General features: G+C 45.0%; 1 protein-coding gene across 1 annotated transcript in view; it reads right to left on the reverse strand.

Annotated features, from left to right (window-relative positions):
* Positions 1-360: 360 nt before the first annotated feature.
* LOC144797899 (extracellular calcium-sensing receptor-like) overlaps positions 361-19,318 on the reverse strand; it is a 37,805-nt gene continuing 18,847 nt past the window's right edge. The window contains exons 3-4 of the mRNA XM_078668701.1: positions 1,349-1,472; positions 361-1,265 (exon numbers count right to left, since the gene is read on the reverse strand). Coding sequence (XP_078524827.1) covers positions 361-1,265; positions 1,349-1,472 — 1,029 coding nt within the window. The remainder of the gene's footprint in view (positions 1,266-1,348; positions 1,473-19,318) is intronic.

Raw genomic sequence — 19,318 nt, forward strand, 5'->3', positions numbered from 1 at the left:
GTGGGGATGCCCTATCATCTGGTCTTGCTCCTGAACCATCTTTGTCTGCAAACTGCCAAGAGTTTGAAAGGAGGTCATATGAAAAGGGTGAAGGATTTAGTATTTCGAACATAATATTTGGTGGCAATCTGCTGCCACCTTATTATCACTTTCTAAAAGGTGCATGTATCTAAAAAGTGCAAATGTTACATTCAATTCACCAGCACCTACACAGCTGACCTATAAAGTACATTTTATTATCTTTTCCTAATCAGCGCAACACAGTATGAAAATAGAAATTACAATTATTTTAATGAAGAACTACAGGCCTGTTTGTTCATAAATTTTTATAATTAAATAATGCAATTTTAAATATTTGGATTATCGTTTTCTCTTGCTCAGAAGATATTTCCTGGAATTTGACTTTGGCTTCAACAGGATAATGTAACATTTTGGGAAAAAAATACAGGAAAGCATGGATGAACTGGAAGCCAAAATGGCAAAAATCTCCATAGCGACCATGAACTTGTCCCGGGTGCTCAGATAGGCAGGAACAAATGTAAGCCACACGCTGAGAAAGGCAAGCATGCTGAAAGTGATGAATTTAGCCTCGTTGAAGCTGTCGGGCAGTTTTCTGGCGAGGAAAGCCACTAGAAAACTGATGGTGGCCAAAAGTCCCAGATATCCCAGCATGCTCCAAAAAGCAATGGATGACCCCTCATTACATTCAATTATAATATTTCCAGGCTGAGTGTGGATGTTATGTTCTGAGAAAGGAGGAGCGAGAATCAACCAAAAGGCACAGAGAACAACCTGCAAAAGTGTACAGACACTAATGACTGCATATGAAAACTGGGGCCCAACCCATCGTTTTAAATCTTTGTTAGGTTTGGTGGCATTGAAGGCTATGACAACCATCAAGGTTTTGGACAAGATGCAAGAAACACAAAGAGCAAAAGTGATGCCAAAGGCTGGTTGACGTAGGAGGCATTTCTCTGTTGTGGGATAACCAATGAAAGCCAATGAGCAGAGAAAGCAAAGGCTGAGAGAAAGGAGAAGGAGGTAGCTGAGGGACCGATTGTTGGCTTTGACTATGGGTGTGTTCCAATAAGAGATGAAGAGTGCTAGGATGGCAAAGGGAATACAAGAGAATAAAATGCTAGTTGCTGTTAATATGAATCCTAAAGGTTCACCGTAGGAAAGGAACTGCTCCACTTTTGGAATGCATTTCTCATGCATCTCATCAGTCCAGTGATCAGATGGACACTTGAAGCATTCAGCTGAATCTGAAGGAAAGAGAACAAGAAGAATAAGTTGAAATCGCAGATATTAAAAAAATTACTGTAAATTACACTCACATTCCACGAACCAGTGTGGTTGGAAATCTCTCCAGTGGGACATGGCACACACTGGAAGCAGCAAACAGGCTCTCCTTGTCTGGCAGCTTTTCTAAGTCCTGGGCGGCAGCTTAAACTACAAACTGATAGAGGGACCTGGAAACAAAAAATATTTAAATTAGAGACACAATTTAATGTGTTTTTCTTATGTTTAAATTGCTCCAACCTGCAGTGGCAGGATTCCGAGAGGCTCTATGTGAAGAGTACAGTTAGTGCTTAATTTGTAAGAAAAAAGTGCCTCGGCTCAAGGTATTTTTCAAGACGCCATTGCGGCTTGCACCGCCCACTGTCACTGTCCGCACTGCCACATGCCAGTACTAATGCAACTCTAACTATCACACTCTTACAAGTACAACAATTTGGCCCAGACATGTTGGTATTGTTTGTTTTTCATTAACATTTATTGTTAAACATCCTTCTGAAAAGAACACTTCAATAAATGTCTCATGTGTCACCAATGTAGTCTGGGCAGCCCACCTAATTTATACCTTTTCCAAAGACGTACAAACAAGTAACAATGTGGCAAACAATATGAACCATCTTCTAGAAACAAATCTTAGACCATCAGTAGATTCAACTTTCAGAACGTCAAACACAAACGTCCCTTTCCTGAATTTTGCCAGCCCAGCAGTGCAGGCACCACTACAACACCCAGCTGACAAAGTAGCCAAAGTGAGAAAAGAACAACCAATAGTTTGGATCCGTCCAGTAGAGCATGCCCATTACAATATACAGGGGATAATTTATCAAACGTAATAATATCCCGCTGAATGGATGGTGCCACAGGCCCTAATGGCCCTCATCTGGCAATCTACAAACTGGAACCCGACTACAGGGCAGCCTCATTAGCATGGCTGTTCAATGAGGTGGGTACAGCGAACATACTTCCTGAGAGTTGGAGAGGGTCAATACTTAATCCGGTGTATGAAGAAGGTGATCGGACAGATCCTACCAATTATAAGCTGACCGCCCTTATAGATTCAATATCAAAATATTATGCATCGCTCATTCTCAATGTTCTGGTAGTGTGGTCAAATAGCAGCTGCGGTTCCTTTATTAGGGCATTGCCCCCCTATATTTGCCACCTACTGTCCTTGAATTTAACATAAATAAACGTAGAGTTCTCCGTTTGCGGGCGTGCGTTTGTATTTTGTTTAATCTGCCATGAACCGGTTGCTTAGAGATGAGTAGGCGGGGCTTAGAAATGCAACAAGCTCAACTCCTGGGCTTCACAGACACTTGCACTTAAAATTCCGCATGTGAGGTTGGCCGACTGCCTTTCGGCGACTAGCCTGACATGTGCACTCGAAGCCCATCGTGCTGTGTATAGAAAGAAGAGGGGGCGTGGGCAGCCGCAGCTCCCTGCACTCAGAATGAGCGCTGGGTTCACCTGCCCGATCCAATCCTGGCGCTGCTCTCCTGCGCCTGCAGCACCAGGATTGGCCAGGACTTGCGGCACTAACGACAGGCGCACATCGTTTCTCCGTCCACTTTGTTTCTAACTACCCCCCGCCCATGGCAATGCAGGAAAGAGATAGTTGGGCTGGGGTAGAGGAAGGCTGTGGACATGAAAGAAGGGCCAGCATACAGACCGAGAGGGCATGCTTCACACAATTATCCATTGAGCTCCAGTGTCACCTGCATCATCGGCTGCTTGAAGGAGAGGTTCAGGAAAAAGAGAAGGCCTAGAGTAGCGCATGAAAGTCTCCCTTGGTGGCCTCCGGAAGGGCCTGGGAGCAGTGACCCGGGACATCACGTGAGTGTTGTGTAGAGTGACCAGGCGTCCCCGTTTTGCCAGGATGGTCCCAGTTTTTAACCTGCTGTCCCGGCAAATTTCAAGAAATGTAGCTCATGTCCCCGTTTTTAAAGAGGGTCGACTGAACACGGTGGGAGGTGTTTTTTATGTTTTACAAAGCAAGGATAGTTAGCAATTGTTTCAAGAAAACAATTTAATTACCAGGCAAGCTACTGGGTTTAAAAAAATGCATTTTATGTATGTTCTTACTGCCTATTCTGTAATTCTCTGCTGAAGAGCGCTCTCACCGCTTGAAGTAAAATTGTAGTCCTTCTTCTATTTTTGAGAAATGTCCCGGTTTTTGGCTTTAAAATTCTGGTCACCCTAGTGTTGTGGGGCAAGCGACCCGGGGCTCTGGAGTGCTGGGGGGGCATACGTTAATGTAAAACATAGTGAGTTTCTCAAATTGCTGTGTCGATCGCGTTTTGTGTTTGGCTTCTGCTTTCTTCTGAAAAAAGATTAAAAAAAACCTCCGTGTTCGCACTTCAAAAAGTATGCAGGGGTAAAGATGGGATCCCGCACTTACTCTGTGTACTAACTATGTACTCCACCTTGGGCTCCAGCAGCCTCACATTTTGTTTAACATGTTAGAACCAGCACTCTAATAATGGCATTGGAACTGCTCTGACATTTAATCACGCTCCTCTCCTGTGCACACAGAAAGGACCTGCAGCGCCCGTAGAGTAGGAGGCCGGAAGAGCAGATGTCGTTAATATGTGTGTGAAAGAAAATGTGCACTTTAAAAGCATTTGAGTGTCATCTGTTAAGAGTGCAGCCTTCGGTGTAAAAGGATTTTATTTCAGATCATGTGACGGACCCTCGGGCTAGAGACATGTAATGTGACAGAATTACACTGTCAGATTTTAACATCTGAATTGTACATTTTGATAGCCTATTAAGTGGTGCAGAGTGGGAATTTTGTTCTTGTTGCACTCTGCTGAAAGGGTCACATAACTGAAAAAAGTTCACTTTTTTTGTGGAACGACATATTCTCTGTCCTTTTAAACGAGCCTCCTTGCATTTAAATATAACCCTTGTTAGCATTTTAACAACAACAGAAGTGTGGCAGGAGAAGAACAAGTCAATATCTTTGCAATACATTGGTGCCCGTTTTGTTTTCATTTGCAGAGCTTTTATAAATGAGATTCCTAGCTCCAACATTCCCCATGTTTATGATTAATTAAAGGAAATCCTACTGTTCACTGCAGTTTAAGGATGTTTGAAATAACGAACATATTGATTTGATGAATTAGAAAATTGGAGAAGATACTCCACTAAGGTTGACAGTTCACTTTTCAGTTGCATACTACTTGGGTATTTGGGTAATAGGGCTAATAAGTTGAAACCTTCTTTATGACAGTGCGGCTCGCTCTGTGTGCTTGGTGGCCACAGGTCACTCATCACAACCTTTCAAGCCCTACCACTTTCAAATGTCACCAGCCACCACTGCAAATAGTAATAGTATATTTCTATTTCAGCAGACAGGATTTCGCAGAGGGTTCGGCAGCACAACAAATATTTTAGCTCTTGGGATGATGGCGGACAAGAGCATGCGCTTACAGAAAAATTTATATTTTTGTTTTATATGTTTTAAAGTGGCCTCTGGCCGTTTAGGTAGAAGCCTTTTATGGGAAACATTTGAGGATATGAGACCATCCGAGCCATAATGGAGCTGTGCACGATTACATGGATACAAGTTAAACTAGCTGACGGTATGATACTCACAAGGAAAATAAACAATGAGGTAGGCCTCAAACAAGGCTGTGTCTTAGCCCCTCATGTGTTCAATCTTTCTATGGTCAACCTCTCTTCAAAATTAGATTAGGTAAACTTGCATTTACCATGCCTTGCAGTAATGCATCTATCTTAGGCAGATACTATTGTTTTATTAAGTTATACAGGAGTAGGCCTTTAAAGAGTGATTGATGAATTAGAAGTCTTTACTAAATCAAACATACTTGAAATAAATCAAACAAAAGCAAAAATTATGACCCTCATTTATGCTTGGTGACACGAGGCTAGAGGTGGTCAGTAATTACAAGTACCTGGGATTGTATATAGATAATCGACTTAACTTCAAAACACATTATCAATATCCCGTCAAGAAAGGTAATGGCCTGATCCATGCCTTTTGCTCATTAGCAAAAAGACTAAATGGACCCTCATACAAGCGACTACTAGCAGTCATAAAAGTTACATTCTTGCCAACAGTGGCATATGCAAGTGAAGCTCTGCACCGCAAAGATGCAACATCACTTGTAAATCTCCAAATAAGGGTATATAGAAGGGTATTTTCTCTTCCTTGGAACACATCTTCAGGCAAGTCCGGCACGAATTTGGACTGTTGCAGCAATCTATAGCAAGAAGATACACAACAATATAAAATCATGGAATACAATTTGGATAATCCCTCCAGCCAAATTAATAATGCACTGTGGAGGGACCAGGAAGACAATCCTCAATCAGAGTACAGTAAATATCTAAATCTGTCCTTGAAGTTAACAAGTACGACAGATCTTTGGCAACACAATCTCCCATTTTTTGGCCTTCCGTCATTTAATAAACAAAGTTGCCCAAAAAAATTGAAGACAAAAACACACTAAGCAAACATGCCCATGTGTGAATGGTGCTTTAATCATATCCCATACTACAACCAGCAGCATGTCTGAGTACAGCATACTCCTCATACAATAAGGAACCTACTAGCTACTCGCTTCGGATCACTACCACCCCTGGCTGATTTACCAACCTGGAAATATAATGGACCAAAGTCATGTAGCCTGTGTGGTGCGGCAAAGCAGGATTTTATACATTTAATATGTATGTGTCCAGTTTTAAAACCAGGTTGGATGTTATTGCTAAAAAAAAGCTTTTAATATTAGGGGCATTCGTACTTGTAGATCAGCTATAGTAAAGTGACATTTGAAATTCCTTTTGAACTTGATATTTTTCTTCTTGAGATGCTGGATGTAAAGCAAGGACAAATTTTAAATTAACAACTGTGAAAGACTGTGGGGCTTATTTACAATCCCATTGCGCCGCCGGTATGTCACTTTTAAAATGGGAAAAAGTGACATAGCGGCGGCGCAACGGGCTTGTAAATAAGTCCCTTTGTCTTTTAGCAAAAAATGCACCAGTAAGAAATGCCATTGAATGGTTCACCTGTATCTTTCCTGTTGACCACTGGATATCACTGTTTTTGACAGTTAGCGTCTGCTGTGTAGGGGCATGGGAGTCATAGCTTCCCACTTTCTTGTGTCTCAGGGTGCCCTGAGTGCTCAGCTGCCAGTTTATGATGTCATACTGCACAGATGGGCTTCTGCTGCCTTCCATAAAGATTGCTTTGCCATCTTTAGATTGAAGTCTGATTTTGTCAAGGTAGTGAAAAACCTGCAGAAAAATAGCAAGTACCTATGTTTATCATGTGCGGGCTTACAGTGAGATACAGATGTTGAAATGAAAATAATCAACACTAGGACCCAATAAATTGGGGTTGTCAGCAGAAGAAGGTGGAGGCATTAGTAGAAAGACATGAGAGCTGGAGCCACGAGGAGTAGAATGAACAAAGTTCAGCCTATGCATTGGTATTTCGCAAACTCTGTTATAAAAAAATTGGCAACCAAGAAAAATGTGCTAGTAAGGCTTGGGTCGGACACACAAAAGACATAGCATTCTTAAAGCCAGTGAAACTGACTTTGCAATGCAAAGTCTAATTTCACTACAAAATTGCCCTGCGATTCATAATTACCACTATGTATCAAAATGCACAAATTGAGTTCCATTCAGAGTAGCATGATGAGAGAGGTGGTGAAGGAGTATTCCCCCCACCACTATGACTCACAATGGTATTTACATATGTGTTAGACCTGTCCTTAGACCTTAGCCTTAGGGTGATATTCCCCCACATTTCATTACTTACACCTCCATTTTTGCTAATCTCTTTTTTGTTGGCCATTGCAATTTACCATAACTAACCAATGCTCAAGTGCTTGTAGTCATTGCTTTAAACATGGAAAAACTGGCTTACAGCCAATTGTCACATTTAATTTACAAGTAGGTCACTAGTAAGGTGGCAATATAGGTATCCAGGGCAGTCAGCACTGTTTGTGCTACCCCCTTACACATCCTTTAAAAACATTGCTAATGCAGACTGTGTGCGCAGTCTTAGGCTGCCACTTTGGCCTAAACTTTTCTTTTTAATATATATGGGTCACCCCTAGTGTGGGACCTAATAAGACCATAGGGCAGACTGCAGTGTATTTAAAAAGTTGGACATGTATGTTTAAATTTTACATATTCTGGTAGTGAAAAACTCTTACCTTTACTACTGCTAGGGATGCCTCTCCTATAGGCTAAAATTGGGTTAACTTATTACATTTAATAAGTGATAACTTTAATTTGAGATTAGATAGAAATGTTGAGTTTGGTGTCCAAAGAATTACCATTCAAAACCCGGTTTAATTATAAAGTCAGATTTTAGGTCACCGTTATGAAAATTCCACTTTTAGAAAGATGACATTTACTTGTCCTGACTATTTGGCTCCTGCAGACTGTATCCTGAATCAGATGACTATGTGTTGCTAGCAGTTGTGTTTTGTGTATTGCTCCACGACAGTGAAACAAAGGGGAATAGAGGTTGGCAGGATGGGCCATCTCTTACTTGATGAGGAAGAGGAGGTGTCATCTGTCACAGTTGCACATCACAAAGGTACTACCTGACCACACTCACACAGGGTTTGAAACTAGTCTTTTGTGACCCCACACAAGTTGGGGCCAGGGCAGGGAGGTAGGAACTTCTGAAAACCTCTGAGGTTCGGAACCTCCAGAATCTTCAACCACTTCAAAGTGAGCACCAGGTATACATAGTGGACTCTCCAATCCAACTTTTCAGTACACAGCTGGGCCTGTGGAAGACTCAGAAGAACCACTGGGCAGATCTTCAAGAAGGAATGGTACTCTGATGCCCTGCAGCCATACTGCCCTACTGCCTAGGAAAAAGGCCTGGAATTGCATCTTGAACACAGGGCCACCGGAGTTCTTCCAAGGGCTAGTTGACTTCCTTTCTGATAAGTTCCACTAAGCCAGAAAAGGCTACAATCACCTTGGCCCCAGCACCTGGACTCTGCCTCAGGTGAAACCTGCCCCCCCAAATGTTGCAACCCCAACCCTGGACCTTTAAAAGTGGACCCGGCTGAAGGTCCTGTGTCAGCCCAGCTATGGTCAGAACTGACTCAGGGTGATGCATCTCCTCGTACCTCCGCTTCAGAACTGCCACAGTGCAACACATCCCAGACACCAGGCCTCGCATCGCAGCCCACAGCCTCCTCAGAACTGCCTTCGCCCAAAGTATACTCAGCGCAGGTCTTTGCATCACAAGTGACGATGCAGAACTTTGCATTGCAGCCTCCCAGCTTCTTCAGAACCACCTCTGCACGACACATCCTCAACGCTGGACTCAGCGTTGCAAGCCCCACATTGAATGATTCTGCATCACAGCTTCCTTAGAACCATTGATTCATGAAGCATCCTTGACATGGGATGTCGCAATGCTCTTCAAACAAGGATTTAAGTTTCTTTGTTTCAACAGACCTAACTTGGTCCCTTTATCTCTCCCATGCTCCTTAACGGTGGGCCTGAACTTGTGACTTTGACCTGGTCCGGCACGACTAGATATATGTAGTTGGCACTTTGTACTTCAAGGCACTATTTCACCTAAATCTTTAAAATTGCATATCCCTGGTTTTTCCAATTGGATTATTGCTGTATAGTCTCAAATAATGTATTACATTTTACTCCATTTTTTCTTATTTTGGTGTGGGGTTTTTCTTGGGTTGTGCCTTTACTTTATTACTGTTTGAAGTGCTGCATAAATACTTTACACATTGCCTCTAAGGTAAGCCTTAATGCTTGTGCCAAGCTACCAGAGGGTTAAGCACAAGCTAATGTATAGTTTGCTTTTGACTTTACCCTGATAGAAATTGTGGATGTTGCTTGAGTAGGGTTTCACCCCCCTCAACCAGTAGCCCAATTTCCAACACTATGAATTGCAGCCACAAATCATGGAATGTCAAAGTCAAAGTCAAAGTCAAATTATCTTTATTCGACTTAATTAAAAGTCATACAAAGAGATTAAAAACATTTCATGCAGGGAATTATGGAACATTTCATACACATTAAAATATAACCATACCATCAATTATATTAATACATTAATACAGATCTAGGCCTACAAGGGTTAAAAAAGGGGTGACAATGGGACTAGTGGGTGTGCTTTTTTATCCTAGCTGCAGCAACCAAAAAGTTCGCCATACAAAAGGTAATGTGTGGGTTAATCAATGATTGCAAATAGAGCAGGGCCGGTCTCACTTGTGTGAAACCCGCCTCCTTCATGACTGGTACCAGGTATATTTTCCTCGGCTCTAAATAAAACCCACAAAACATAACAAAATGCATAGTGTCTTGAAATGAAAAATGGTCACAGCTGCAGGGTGGAGCTAGTTCCGGTTTTTCCCATGTTTTAAAAGAGCCTAAATAAAAATGTAACAAATTAAATCTAAACTTAGTTAAAAGAAACCTGTGGAATGGGATTGTAACAAAACCAAGGTACGGTGCTAAGGAAAATGAATTAAAAAGTAAATAATGACCCCTTACTGATGGTTTCACAAGCTCCCTTTCCTCACGAGATGCTCTCGCCCTCTCCATAAAGTGCTTTTTAACAAGATCAATATCTCGTGCCTTGATATCTTGGGGGGCAGTGAAAAGTTCAGGTCTCCCCCGGTCTGAGAATGCCTTCGACAGATAAGCCAGCCAAGGGATCTTTTTAAAGTGATCTAAGGACAAGACGTCGGAGATAATCTTATGGTTCAATGGTAGGTCTTCATTGAGCCACGTCTTTAACCAAAAGATCAGGGGGGCCATGTTCAACCCATCAGTGAGAAAATCTAAACCCACCTCCATATGTATAGAGTAAATTGGTGTTGACTGCGGCAGAGAGAGAAGTGTTCGTATAAATCTGTTCTCCGCTCTCTGGATTGGTTCCACATTTACATAGCCCCAGAGTGGTGAACCATATGATGCGATGGCGACCGGTTTGCTCTTGTAAATTTTTAGCAGAGCTTCCATTGGCCTAGCACCCAACCTACCCGCAAAGCCAATGAGCGCTGCTGATGATCTGATAACCGCTAACCTCTTCGCCCTCACTTGAGGATCCCAGGTTCCTTTCTGGTCAAACAGGACCACTAAATAGGGGAAAGTGGAGACTCTAGATACCATGTCCCCTCTACACGTGAAGGTTTTAGATCTCCTCTTGCTGCTTTCTCGTCCCACCACCATGGTGTGCGACTTGCTAGCGTTTATTTTTAGGTCAAGCTGTTCCATGAATGCACCAAAAGCATTTAAGAGGCGTTGAAGGTCGACACCCGTGCGCGCAATTAGCACGGCGTCGTCCGCGTACAGGAGCGCTGGGATCTTAACAGCTCCTGCACGCGGGACGTCGGCTTCCTTCTCCTCCAAATGTGCACCCAACCCGTTGATATAAATGGTGAACAGCAAGGGGGCCAAAATACATCCCTGCCTTACCCCCTTCAGGGATTTAAAAAGGGACGTACACCTACCCTCGTTAGTAACCCGCACAGCCGCAAACAGCTCCTGATGTAGGGAGGCCATAAATCTTACTAGTGCCTCGTCAATCCCCATCCTCAGCAATGTCATCCATAACTTTGCCCTATTCACCAGATCGAAGGCCGAGGAGAGGTCCATAAACGCTAGAAATAGGGACCCCTCCTTGGCCACCGTATACTTTGAAATGAGCAGGTGTAGTTTAGAGCATTGTTCAATTGTGCCTTTCCTTTCTCTAAACCCATACTGGATCTCAGATAAGCCCCCACAGTTCTCGACGTTTTCCCTCAACCTGGCTAAAAGGACTCTACCTAAGATCTTCACTGACGAGTCCAGGAGGGATATGGGCCTATACCACCCGGGATCGTCCCGCTGGCCCTTTTTAAAAATAGGGACGATGGTCGAGATGTCCCAGGAGGATGGTGTAGGGTTACTATTGACGGCAGTAAAGACATTGGACAATACCTCTGCCCACAGCTTCGGGGAGTGTAAAAAGAAATCAGCTGGCACCCCGTCAGGGCCAGGGGCCTTATGCTTGGTTGTGGCCAAAATAGCTTTCTCCACTTCTGTACTGTGAAAATGTATTGGTGTGGCATCTAAAGTGACCAGTGAAATATCTTGGGTTACCTGATCATTCTCCCCATATACATTTTTAAAATGGGACAACCCCTTGTCATCTGAGATGACACAATCCATAGCCTCATTTACTTGATCAGAGAAAAGTGGTTGTTTGATTATTTCCCAGAATTTTCATCTATCTTTCAGGACAGCCATGGATAGGAGATTTTCCCAAGCTTCCCTTCTGATGCTATCCTTTCTTGTTTTAATGGCTGACTTGTAGATTTTCCCTAATCTAACAATCTCGCCCTTTACCCTTGGAACTTTTTTCAAGGCTACCATCAGAGACCTATGTGCATTGGAGCACACGGTGTCAAACCAGCGCTTCTTTTTCGGTGCTCCTCTCACTGGCTTCGCCAGGAGGTCTTGGGCCACCTGACCACAGATCAACTTAAAGGCCCCTATGATTTCGCAGCCCAAAGCACAAGGCTTCTGACACACCTCAACCTGTTTCTTAATTTTCCGGAAAACCTCCGCATAAAAATTTTCTGGGACCACTTTGGCCCACTTTACTCTCCTACCCTGATCAGAAGTACACAAAGTGTTAGCCATTCTCACTTTCCCCGGGTAGGGCCCCATATAATCTCCCCAGGCTACTTCAAGTTGAACGGGGTTATGGTCGTTCTGGTGAGATGGCACGGTGCGATAAGAGATCACCTGGTTTAAGATACCTTGCGTGATGGAGATGTAATCAATTATGGTGCCTGGATTTGTACCAGTGAATGTAGCTATTCTTCGGTCGCCCTCTGGTTCATACAAATTAAAATTTGCCAGAAGCTCTTCTAACTCCTCTCCTTCTGAGGTGTGCTCAAAACGAGGTCCCTCGAGGTCTTCGCCCCATTCCTTATTATTTGAACTGCATGCTAACATGCAGGGATGAATGTTAAAATCACCTAATAAAATATACTCTGTGTCAGGCTGTGTATACTGACTGCCTGACCTTAGTATAGTGTCTAAAATGGCAATATTACTACCAGTATTGTCCCTATTCCCTGAATTATAAAAATTAATGTATAGAGATCTCCTAACAGGGTTGATCTCTCTCTCTACAATAAGAATATTGTGCGAGTCAGTAATAATCTGTTTTAGGGAGCCCTTCAGTTCTAAGGAGAATAGCATTAACAGGCCTCCCTTGGCTCTGCCAGTGCGGCTAGAGATATCTGCCTTGGCAAAGCTAGTGTACCCATCCCACCAAGAGTTATCATTTGTATCCCAGGTTTCCTGGAAAGCAATAATATTGTGTCTAACAACAAAGCTTGACCACACCTTATCATTACGTTTGGAATTGAGACCCGCTACATTCCAACTTAATATCTTGCAGGTTTCTACAATTCGCTGCGCTGCAGAATCAGCCAAGGGTACCCCCTCTTCTACTCGTCGAAGGGGGCTTCCATTAGCTGGTAAATTACCCGCTAGCTCTGCTGCATTTAGCTGCTCATGAGTGATATCTTTCTCATTAACACTGACATGCTCCGTAAGGGAGCCATCAACGGTCTCGACCCGGATGTGGTCAGGTACAAGATCCCTATCTGGGACGGCCTGTGCTTTGCGCCCTACCAGACTTATAATCTCATTCGTTATTTTACCAGTTCTGGGTCCTCTGTCCCTAGCTTTCTTATTACTTAGTAAGAGTGGTGCCCTAACTCCATTTGTTGTCGTGTTTGGGCCCCCCATGCGTCAATCGCAATCATTTAAATTTGCCAAGACACCAAACCTATTCGCTGTACCAAATCCCCAATCATGGGTTGGGGCCCCCAGTCCCCATCCATTTGTTACTGCATTCCACCTAGGTAGTGGGGTGTTGGGGCGCGTTGGAAACTGCTCATCATCCGACCAGGCGCCAAAGCCATTTCCACAGCCCCCGCGATCGTTTGGTGGTACACCAGACCCCCACCTGTTCATTGTGTTCCAGTGTGTTCTAGGGGTCCAGGCAAAGGACACATTCTGATGATCACCTGGCCATATACCAAATCTATTTACTGGGCCGATACCATAATCATTATGTATAGGTCTGGGAACCCTACCCCATATATTGCTTCTTGTGGACCATCCTGATCTTGGGATATTCGGCTGAAGTGCATTTTGCTGTTCACTATAGAAGAATTTTAAGGTAAGAGGGATTATGGAACCACTCCTTCTTTGGGGGGGGGATATATTTGATAGGACATTTGGGAGCATGGCTGCGTTTGAAAAATGTAAAACTACGCAGTCCCCCTTAAACTTCTTTTGCTTATTCCCTATCCATGTCATCCTCCTCACCATTACAATTTCCCCTGCCAACTGTTCTTTCCCATGATGTGTCGTCTGCATGTTGCTTGTCAACCAGTGTAACGCCTTACTTGTCAGGGATGAGATAGATTCTATCTGTCCAGGGGGTAAGGTAGGTACATTAGCTAGTACTAATACCAGTGGTGATGCTTCCATTATGAATTGCGAAGGATCATCCCCAGGGAGTGGCGGTAGTGGTGCAATAGATGGGAGTATGGGCGCCTCACTCGCTACTTCCTGGCTAAATGTGACTGGTGGTATCTGACCAGGAGGAATAGTCTCTGACAATCCTTCAACTGCTACTATATTGCCCCCGTTGTTTCCCTCCGTCGTATCTACTGGTTTAGTGACAATGGTTACTACTTTCTCTAATTCTTCTGATAGCTTGCATTGCAGCCCTCCCATCTTTTTCACTTCTGCAGTTAACTTATCAATTTTCCCAATCAGTGGCTTAATGATGGTTTTTATCTTAAGATCTATCATATCCGCTATCCTATTAAACAGGTCATCGTCTATGATTTGTCTAAGGTTATCTTCCTCCTGCTCCATTTTTTTCCCCTTAGACTTGGGTGGGGAAACGGTCCCTTTCCTCCCTGTCCGTGTCCCCCCCCGTTTGGGCTGAATTTTTCTGCAGGTTCTCACTGCCCTGGTCGCAGGCACTGGGGGTGGGGATACCTCTGCTATAAATTCCTCCTGATGCTCAAGATCAGACCCCAAATTTGTCTCCACATCAACCAGCAAATCTACACTTTGATCTTGATTTTCAATATCAATAAGGTTAGTATGTGGGATATTCATACTAAGGTCTTGCGATGGTATAACAGACATTTCCACGCTGGTGGAGGGGCTTTCTAAATGAAGGACAGGGGATTGGCTGAGGCCTAATGATTGTCTTCGTTCAGTGTTTATTTTATTTACCACTTGGACCATGTAGTTATCCATGGTATTGAGCGTCTCTATAACTCCATGGACATTTTTCTTAGGCATGATCACAAGCGCTATTAAACTCTGCGTTACAACACAAACTAATAACGACCAAATATGTGCGCGCTAAATGCGAGCGCGGGAAAACAGTTTTTAAGTAATAGATGGTAAAGTCTTACTTCAGCCAGCTAACTTTAGTAGAAGCACAGGCAGAGTGGCCGGCCCAGTCCAGTCCCGGCCAGTCTAGGACTGTCTAAGACTGTCCCGCCCTTGTCCCGGGCTTCTCCCGGCGCCGACCGCGCGCGTACCGCGATGCGCGGTTCAGGACTCGCCTTTATCCCACCTGTGGGGGGCGTGACGGGGAGGCGGCTTCAGGCCCAGGTGTGTTATGGGCGATGATGTTCTATGCCTCCTCAAGCACCACGTCACACCAACTGCGAGCGTTTCCCGCGGAGCGCGAAACGCGAGAGGTAAATGTACAGGCAGGCGCTTTACACCGGGCAGCAAAAGGACAGTTCCGCCCCGTGGTTTCTCCTCAGTCGAGATGCCCAGAGTATCCAGCAAACAAAAGGAAGGTCTCCCGCGGTGCGCGGTTCAGGACTCGCCTTTATCCCACCTGTGGGGGGCGTGACGGGGAGGCGGCTTCAGGCCCAGGTGTGTTATGGGCGATGATGTTCTATGCCTCCTCAAGCACCACGTCACACCAACTGCGAGCGTTTCCCGCAGAGCGGGAAACGCGAGAGGTAAATGTACAGGCAGGCGCTTTACACCGGGCAGCAAAAGGACAGTTCCGCCCCGTGGTTTCTCCTCAGTCGAGATGCCCAGAGTATCCAGCAAACAAAAGGAAGGTCTCCCGCGGTGCGCGGTTCAGGACTCGCCTTTATCCCACCTGTGGGGGGCATGACGGGGAGGCGGCTTCAGGCCCAGGTGTGTTATGGGCGATGATGTTCTATGCCTCCTCAAGCACCACGTCACACCAACTGCGGGAAACGCGAGAGGTAAATGTACAGGCAGGCGCTTTACACCGGGCAGCAAAAGGACAGTTCTGCCCCGTGGTTTCTCCTCAGTCGAGATGCCCAGAGTATCCAGCAAACAAAAGGAAGGTCTCCCGCGGTGCGCGGTTCAGGACTCGCCTTTATCCCACCTGTGGGGGGCGTGACGGGGAGGCGGCTTCAGGCCCAGGTGTGTTATGGGCGATGATGTTCTATGCCTCCTCAAGCACCACGTCACACCAACTGCGAGCGTTTCCCGCGGAGCGGAAAACGCGAGAGGTAAATGTACAAGCAGGCGCTTTACACCGGGCAGCAAAAGGACAGTTCCGCCCCGTGGTTTCTCCTCAGTCGAGATGCCCAGAGTATCCAGCAAACAAAAGGAAGGTCTCCCGCGGTGCGCGGTTCAGGACTCGCCTTTATCCCACCTGTGGGGGGCGTGACGGGGAGGCGGCTTCAAGCCCAGGTGTGTTATGGGCGATGATGTTCTATGCCTCCTCAAGCACCACGTCACACCAACTGCGAGCGTTTCCCGCGGAGCGGTAAACGCAAGAGGTAAATGTACAGGCAGGCGCTTTACACCGGGCAGCAAAAGGACAGTTCCGCCCCGTGGTTTCTCCTCAGTCGAGATGCCCAGAGTATCCAGCAAACAAAAGGAAGGTTAGTGCCTGCAGAAAGCAGGTTGAAAATATTACAACAGCGTAAGCTGCCAATATTTGTTAGCTCACATTGTGCTTTGGCATACTTGGACACTGGGAGGATCAGACATTTGTCCTATGGACCACTGTATGCTCTTCCAAAATCACATTTATACTGTACCAATGACTCTTTAAGGGGCTGGAGTCACAATCAAACAGGGACAAAAGCACAGAGCAGCACGAAGGGCATAAATAAATACCGCTATGTGGAACTCACCCGGGAGGAAGGCCCGACCCACGAACCAGGGCCCCCCCCCTCACCAGCCACAAGCGAACAGCAGGAACAGCGCCAGGGCCAGGAAGGCAGCCGGAGGAAACACGACGCGACTTCCAGGCAGCCAGGATCCAGGAAGACGCGCCCCACCGACCCGGAAGAGAACCAGAGGCCGGCGCACCAGCCGCAAAGGGCCGGCAAACTCCAGAACACCGGCCAGGAAGAAGCCATGCCTCCCAGCAAGCCAGGCAGGCCGGGAGGCAGACACAGCAGGAAACAGCACCCCTGCCCGCGAAGCCAGGCAGCCGGGCAGGGGAGCAGAGAAGAACCAGCACGCCACCCCAGCCCAGCAGGAGCAGGATCAGCAAACATCACAGCACACCATCAGTCCATTCTGTCGAAGACAGAAAAAAAGAACATACGGGATGCTGGGTAAGTACTGCTTATGTACTCCCGGTGGGAGGGGCAGTATTAGGGTCCCAGCATGCCTCTGTTCTTTTTTTCTGTTGGGAGATGGTTATCTCCACTTGTTCAGTATGAAGGTGTCGAGGACGGAGGGACCAGGGGGTAATGCAAATGCTGGGCTGGAGGTCTGTTGTGTCACGTAGGTCTTCAACACAGTATTTTCTAATCTTCATTATGATTCACAAGTCGATTCCCATTCCATCAATATTAATGAGTGAGTAGCTTACTTTCTACAAAAACAACATTTTCCCTCTAACAGAATGAGAAACCCTTGCACCCGAAAGTGTGTGCCAGATCCCATTGCAGTGTAAAACATTCCACTGCAGCCAGCCTCTTTTTTCCCAAGGTTCCTGTTCTGGTTTAATTATGAAGTCGCAAACTGACTGAATTTTAATATAGTTTAGGGATTTAAGGCGCCTTCTGAATAAATATATGTGTCTCTAGAAGCTTTCAGTGTTTAATACTGATGAGGTAACCCTGGTGTTCAGTGCCTTTTCTAGTTAGATCGGTGTGCACTCTCTGCTAAGCAGAGAAAAACGGTTGGGTAGGAGTTAAGGTAAATAGAACTAACAATGTGCTTACAATCATGTATAGGATGGACCATTGACTACAGAGGATGTCATTTCAGATAATGAAAGAGAGAAAAAGGCCTAGAGATTAGTGATCTAATGCTGGAATAAACCTGGCTTTCCATACCTCGTCCCTCACTGCCAAAGTATGGCCATGCAAACTGGTCCTGTTCACCAGATCTACAAATAAGCAATGCAAGTTCGACCAGAAGTATGCGTAGACAGAAAAATATGGAGTCAACCAATATGTGATATTACCCTCTCCGCCCGAAGGCAGCCTTAAGGACAGACACAATGCTCCATAAACAAAGAACAAATGAAGGCAAGAACACTGAACACTGTCAAACACTCACCCCCAGTTGAGACATCTGGTCCTAAATCCATCATTGTTTTGCTCACCATGCCATTCCAGTTTGGACCCAGCCAAATGCAAATCAGTCTTGAACCTGCTTCCCTAAACGATGTATTTAGGCCCAGATCTCCAAACTAGGGGCTTCCACAAAAAGCCATAGCTAAATATTTGTAAGATTCGAGTTTGATGGGATATGGTTTTAGCAGGAAACATCCTTAACAACGCGGTCAGTACACCGCAATGCTGTTACATCGCGGTCGTTACAACGACCGCATGTAACAACGCTATGCCATTACAACGCAAGTCTTTACATCGACTTGCGCTAGATGGCGTGCTAACATTAAAAATAGTATAGTTTACTATCCCAACACCTTCCCTACTGATAAGTGGACTGGAGTTGGAATAGTAAATTACACTTTTTTAATGTTAGCACGCCACCTAGCGCAAGTCGATGTAAAGATGTGCGCTGTAAAGGCATAGCGTGGTAACATGCAGTCGTTGTAACGACTGCGATGTAACAGCACGCATTGTAATAACACGCGTTGTTACATCATCCGGTTTTAGCATGTATGACCATTGCCATTCTTTCACCCACTTCCCTTAAGGAGCTCTCACACTCCATCATCGCTTCCTTGCAAGGTCTTATCATGGTAAGGTGATGCTCTCAAAGATGGGTGAGCAAGAGGCACATTGGTGTTCAATGTTGGTAGCAGGGAGATCCCCAGAAGCAAAGCAAGAAGTTTGGCTGGTTATGATGTGAGAGATTGTCTGCTTTCAATTGAGCTTAACAGAGAAGGAGCTGAGGTATAAAAAGTCTGCCCTCAATGCCTCTTTGGGAGTCCTACTTCAGTGGGTTTTTCTGGACACAGTGTACAAAGTAGCAATTTTGACTTCCATTGTGAACCAGATTATGGATTAAAAAATGTACACCTGGTTGTAACCATCCCTCGAGTACAGATTTGTTAATGTTTTGCAAAGCATAGGAAAGAATCAGAATTAATTGGATTGGAACCAGATTCTTCCATAAGCCTAACCATAGATATCCCCCTCTCGCCTAGCAGAGGAGTCACCCTTTATGGACATCTCCTGGGTGCATGCCCTCTTTAGTGCAGCTCTTCTCAGGCTTCAAACTTCCTTGCACCCTGATATCAAGTTATGGTAAATATTGGACATTCAGTTTGATTCTGCTTCTTGGATCCAGGTGCTAGAGCAGCACACATCCCACTTCAACTCTGGATCCCTACCTAGCTTTACCTTATTTGCTCTATGTTCATCTATTTTCATCTGAAGTATTGTATAGTGGTTATACAATTTGCATCATGTATTTATTCTTCACACAGCTTTTGGTGACCTTACAAGCAGTGTCTCGATTTCTGCCCCAGTCCACCTTTCCTGCTCCAATCTCTGATCTACTAAATATAGGTATAATTTCT

This window comes from Lissotriton helveticus, chromosome 12 (assembly GCF_964261635.1).
Source record: "Lissotriton helveticus chromosome 12, aLisHel1.1, whole genome shotgun sequence".
NCBI classification, from domain to species: domain Eukaryota; kingdom Metazoa; phylum Chordata; class Amphibia; order Caudata; family Salamandridae; genus Lissotriton; species Lissotriton helveticus.